This window comes from Candoia aspera, chromosome 17 (assembly GCF_035149785.1).
Source record: "Candoia aspera isolate rCanAsp1 chromosome 17, rCanAsp1.hap2, whole genome shotgun sequence".
Taxonomy (NCBI): domain Eukaryota; kingdom Metazoa; phylum Chordata; class Lepidosauria; order Squamata; family Boidae; genus Candoia; species Candoia aspera.
Genome location: NC_086169.1, coordinates 10,080,213 through 10,085,837, shown reverse-complemented (window position 1 = coordinate 10,085,837; position 5,625 = coordinate 10,080,213). Strand labels below are relative to the sequence as shown.

The 5,625-nt window shown below is 50.8% G+C and overlaps 1 protein-coding gene across 1 annotated transcript; it reads left to right on the top strand.

Moving 5' to 3' along the window:
• Nucleotides 1-4,377, top strand: TXNIP (thioredoxin interacting protein). Its single transcript, XM_063317273.1, has 8 exons — nucleotides 1-285; nucleotides 1,099-1,171; nucleotides 1,434-1,581; nucleotides 2,068-2,170; nucleotides 2,657-2,913; nucleotides 3,316-3,475; nucleotides 3,755-3,906; nucleotides 4,263-4,377. Exons 1-8 carry the CDS (start codon nucleotides 36-38, stop codon nucleotides 4,296-4,298), a joined length of 1,179 nt encoding a protein of 392 aa, XP_063173343.1. The 5' UTR covers nucleotides 1-35; the 3' UTR covers nucleotides 4,299-4,377.
• Nucleotides 4,378-5,625: the final 1,248 nt, after the last annotated feature.

The window sequence follows — 5,625 nt, the reverse complement described above, 5'->3', positions numbered from 1 at the left end:
GTTCCACGCTACTCCTTCGCATCCTCGCCGCGGCCATGGTGGTCTTCAAGAAGATCAAGGCGTTCCGGGTGGACTTCGACGAGGCCGGCCGCGTGTACTCCAGCGGCGAGAGGGTGGCCGGCCGCGTGGAGGTGGAGGTGGCCGAGGTCACGCGCGTCTCCGCCGTCCGCTTCCTGGCCTGCGGGGTGGCCAAGGTCCTGTGGGCCAAGGGGCCCCAGCAGTGCAAGCAGCAGATGGAGTACCTGCGCCGCGAGAAGGTGCTGGCGCTGGAGGACCACCCGGCCGGTGAGCCGCGGCGGGGCTGTTCCGCGGCGGGACTCCGGGTCCCATGCTCCGCGTCCTGGGAGCCGGAGGCCCCCCCAGCGGTGCAGAGCGGGCTTTCCACCCTTGGCTTGGCTTGGCATCGTTGGGGAGAACACGGGCATCCTCCAGCTCGGTGTTCCTCGACCTCGGCCGCTTGAAGATGGGTGGGCTCCGACTCCCAGCATTCCCCAGCCAGGGGAGTCCTGGGGGTTGAAGCCCGCCCATCTTCAAGCGGCCGAGGTCGAGGAACTCTGCTCGGGGTCCTCGTTCCCGAATAAACCCTCGCTTGCTGCCTGTGCTGCCTGAGATCGTAAATATATCACACATCCCTTGATATTAAGGGAGGCTAGGAGGACCATTGTCTTTAGATGAGCAGAAAGGGAGAGCAACTGGTAGCGATCCACTGGAGGATCCCCTTGAATGAGGATCCTGGAGTTGCGAGCTTGCCTGGCTAAGCTGTTTTCCGAGAGCAGACGTGGGCACAGTATGTCCCCGCGTGCGGCACCTTTGGCGGTCCGCGGTGCCAGCAGGAAACGAATTCTGGCAGAGAGAGGCTTGGCAGGAGATCACAGCGAGAGAGAGAGAGATGAGTTGGGTCTTGTCCTTGGTGTTAGAGGGGAAGATAGCACAGCGGAAACAGTGGCATTTCTTATTTTTAAAAAAGGGGACCTCTGGGAGCCCTTAGATTGGAAATCATCTAGCTGCTGCTACCCGTGCTCACCTTCAGCTTCTTAAATGTTTTTAAAAACGACTCCCTAAGCCTGATTCCTTCCTTCCTCCCTTGTCTTTTTCTAGATAAAGATGGGTCTGTCTTGCTGAGACCAGGAAACATCTATACGTACAAGTTTGAATTTGATCTGCCCCAAGGGTAGGTGTCGACCGTGTTCACAGCCACTAAATCTGAATTTTTTAGTCCGTCTGGATTCTATCATGTTTTATGTTTTTATTGTTTGTTTATATTTACTGCTTTATAATTCTATTGAATTTTAACTTGGTTTTTAATTGTGAACCGCCCAGGGTCCCTCCTTTTGGGGGAGATGGGTGGTGATACAAATTTAATAAATAAATCAGTGCAAAATAGGTCGTCGCTGTCCTTTTCCCCTTTGTCTAATCTGCTTGATTTCTTTCAGTCCCCTCGGCACTACCTTTAAGGGCAAGTACGGCTGCGTTGATTATTGGGTGAAGGCGTTCCTGGATCGTCCGTCATCCCCACCTCAAGAGATCAAGAAGCACTTTGAGGTCATGGACCAAATTGATGTCAGCACGCCAGATCTGATGGTAACTATTGCTGCTTTTTTTTAAAACTTGGACCTCTCTTGTCAGTTGTCCATCAGCCAGGGAGGGTTGATTAGTTTTCCACCAGAATTGCAATTTTAAACGCCTGGATATTTTTCTCATAGCTTCTCCAAAAGTTCTTGCGAATGAATAACTTTATTGATTAGTCCAATGACCATACCAGAACAAAAGTTCTTGAGATATTTTGGGTCTGTGCTCACTTTCAGGTGGAAATTGATAGTCTGTGTCCAAGGGTCTGATTTACTATCGCTTGAAACAAAATACTTCTGGGCAATTAGTTACAGCTTGGTATCTGAAAGAGGTTAGCTAATGAAGAATTTGCAAAAAAAAAAAAAAAAAAAAGTTGAACACAGTGCTAGCGGGAGGGATGCTTGTAGTCAACTTTTGGGAGATGGGCGGCGATAAATTTGATTGATTAATTAATTAAACTTCCTTCACTTTCGTGTAACCGAGTGCGTTTCTCTACAGTCGCCTGTCTCTGCCAAAAAGGAAAAGAAAGTTTCCTGTATGTTCATCCCTGACGGGCACGTCTCTGTCAGTGCCAGGATTGACCGCAAAGGATTCTGCGAAGGTGAGATTCTGGAGCTTCGGGGTTGTTCTGCGTTTCAGTCCATTCAGTAGCTTGTGTGTATAGTCACGGTATAGCTCCCACGCTGCAGGTCGCACAGACAATAAAAATAATTTAATTTGAGGAATTGATTGGGGACTAGAACACACACGAGAGCCAGTTTGGTGTGGTGGCTAAGGCACCAGGCTGGAAACCGGGAGGCCGTGAGTTCTGGTCCCGCTTTGGCACAAAGCCAGCTGGGTGACCCTGGGCCAGTCCCTCCCTCTCAGCCCTAGGAAGGAGGCGAGGGCAAACCACTTACGGAAAACCTTGCCAAGAAAGCTGCAGGGACTTGTCCAGGCAGGCTCCGAGAATCTGACGCAATTGAACAGATTTAAACACACAACCCCCTTCTCGTGACAAGGGCCGTTTTAGGCTAAAGCAGCACCAAAAAGATACCAGAAGGGCCCAGCCTTTTCGGGCCTAACCCCCACCTCTGCCTTCCTCCAGGCGACGATATCTGCATCAATGCCGACTTCGAGAACACCTGCTCTCGGATTGTGGTGCCTAAGGCGGCCATCATTTCCAAGCACACCTACTTGGCCAATGGGCAGACGAAGGTGTTTTCGCAGAAACTCTCCTGCGTCCGCGGCAATCACATCATCTCCGGCACGTCTGAGTCGTGGCGTGGCAAGACGCTTCGGGTAAAGAAGATCAAGCCGTCCATTCTGGGTTGCAATATCCTGCGAGTGGAATACTTCCTGCAGGTGAGGCATCTTGGTGACAGGGAACCGCCCCGCAGTCTTTCCTGTCCTGGAACTTCTGTGGTGGAGGAAGAAAAAACTAGGAGAACCCCCTTCCTAATTGCAGTTTGGGTTAGGGTTAGGGTGGTGAGCCAGCCTCAGGGGCTTAGATTTAACTTTAGGGGTGAGTTTTTAATTTTGTACGTTATTGATGGTTGATTCTATTTTGATGCCGCCCAGCTAACTCTGGTTTAGCAAAGGTGTGGCCCCTTGAAAGCCAGGTCCCCCCTGAACCGCTTTTCAAGGACATCCCCCTTGTCTGCGTGATCCTGGCTGACTGCATGTGGGATTAAATTTAGAGAAAGGGCATGTCCTACCAGCTTTACCTTTCCAAGGCACCTCACCACGTTTTTCCTCCCTTTCTAGATCTATGTCAGCGTCCCTGGGTCCAAGAAGATCCTCCTGGAGTTGCCCCTCGTCATTGGCAACAAGTCCTCCGGCTTCAGCAGCCGCAGTTCCAGCATGGCAAGCCAGACCAGCTCAGAGATGAGTTGGGTGGACCTCAACATCCCTGATGCCCCAGAAGGTGAGCGGTCTTGACGCCCTTTTTCAGACGTCGCCTTCCCAGATCTAGGAGAAGGAAGTCTCCGTCCAGGAGAGAACAGAAAGGCCTCTTTGGAGGCTGTTATCGTAGATCTATCCTGCCAACCCAAGCCATCTGGCTGACCCTGTGTTTTAAGGAAGGGGAGAGTGAGGGGAAGGGCAGGCCTGTCAAAGGCCTTTTGTTCTCCTAGGCATTTCCTGAAACTGCCCCTGCACTTTCAAGACCCCCCCAGGTGACCTGATCTCTTTCCTCCCCTCCTAGCGCCTCCATGCTACTTGGACATCATTCCTGAAGACCATCGGATTGAAAGCCCCACCACTCCTCTCCTGGATCAGCTGGACAATTCCTTCGACAGCCCCATCTTCATGTACGCTCCAGAGTTCAAGTTCATGCCCCCACCAACCTACACGGAGGTAAGGCTTCCTGATGGAACGCAGCCGCTGCGCAGGCAATTTTGCTGAGCGAGTTTGGTCCCCTGTGATGTAGCCTGGTAACGGTTCGCCTTGCCTGAGTGTCTGAACCCCATAATGTGATTGTCCAACCAGGCTAGGATTGAATTGGGCCACAGATGTCACCTCAAAGGGGCCGCCTTCCCATCATTTCTAATGGAATGAGCTGGTGCAAATCAACTCTGCTGCTTTTAAATAGATCAATCCCCCTCCTGAATTCAAGCTACGAGTCCCCCCTCCCCGGAGTTTCCCCAGGGCTTAATAGGAAGAAGCCCGTTCAGCCTCCGTTTGACATGTCTCCTTTTGTGCCTCTTTTTCAGGTCGATCCTTGTAGTGTCAACAACAACGTCCAGTGAGCACCAAAGAAGAATCCGGCGTGACTGCCATTTTTCCAGCTTTATCTGGACTTTAAAAAATTGCCCATGTAGCAATTCTTAAAAGGGACAGAAGATCTCCAGGTGTGAAGTCGACCTCTCAGGAAACTGTCAGCAAGGAGTTGAGCCAAGCAACTCCTGCAATGCCTTAGTGCGCGTGTTCCAGGTTACACAGATCTGGGCTTGTGTGGGCTTCGGTTCCTTCCCCAAAGCCCTTCAGAACGGCCCCCCCTGCAAACCCACAGGCGCTGAAGCGATTGTGGGGCAGAGCAGGGTTCTCAGGAGAAATCCTTCAGTGTCCCTTTTTTCCCCCCTGACAAGGAGAGGTGAAAAACCAAGACTTCAAGGCTTGGAAGAAGTACTACTCCTGAGAAGCCAAATGCATACCTCCACTGCCTTGTAGGTGTGGCATTGGTAGTGACAAACAAAAAAGTGCTTCGGCCGTTCATAATCTGGGTGCGAAGGGAATTGGCTGAAGATTTCAGTAGGGAAGAGGGGTTCTGCGGTTGCACACGCGGTGGTGGCTGGATGGAGCTCGTTGTCAGCCCTGAAGCCCCACCAGCTTGAGTTTAGGCAACGTTGGGAGGAAAGTGGGGGAAGTGGTCAAACGCTAGTGGAGATGAGAGATGAGTTTTCTCAACCAGCATGGAGGGAAGAAGGGAAACCGGGGAGAAGTGCCAGGTGGAACAGATAGTGAACGACATTGCGTAGCAATAAACACAGCATCCAAACACAGAACAGCCTGAATAAGCAAAGGATTTCTTTTTGTAAAGCTTGTTGAACAATGCAAGGTTAGCGACTTGGACGGTGCCAAACCAGTGCAGCTTTCCAAATGGTGCTGTTCCGAAGTTGTTAGCATTTTTCATAGCACTTAATACCTGTATTTTTTTTTCTTTTGTCTGAATCTGTTAAGTAAGGAAACAACCTTTTTTTTTTTTTTTTGTAAGGGAGAAATCACTGTTAGCTTTCTCTAGCACCTTTGATACGTTGATAAGCCAGCATTAGTGTTCAGAAGCCTGGGGTGGGTTGTTGGTGGGCTTGAATGATCCGGGAACAGGATTTGAGTTGGGAGTGGCAGATGGGGACAGACCCATTAAAGCAAACTCCCAGATGAGATCAGAAGATCAGACTACCTTTGCCAGTTGTGATATGCAGAGAACACAGAAGGAATAAAGGTGGACTTCCATAGCAACAGCTTTAACCTTTTCGTAAAGCCGCATCAAGCAGCCTTCTTTCGGTCAATCGCCGTCCTGCTCCTTCACGGTGCAGCAGACAACTTTTTTTTTCCCCATGGTGGAAAAAAATGCAC

Bases quoted from the DNA above. Each gene is read 5' to 3' on its own strand.
- TXNIP (XM_063317273.1), top strand. From the start codon at position 36: ATGGTGGTCTTCAAGAAGATCAAGGCGTTCCGGGTGGACTTCGACGAG. The intron at 286-1,098 runs GTGAGCCGCGGC...GTCTTTTTCTAG, and splicing joins GCTGGAGGACCACCCGGCCG to ATAAAGATGGGTCTGTCTTG. The intron at 3,476-3,754 runs GTGAGCGGTCTT...CTCCCCTCCTAG, and splicing joins CATCCCTGATGCCCCAGAAG to CGCCTCCATGCTACTTGGAC.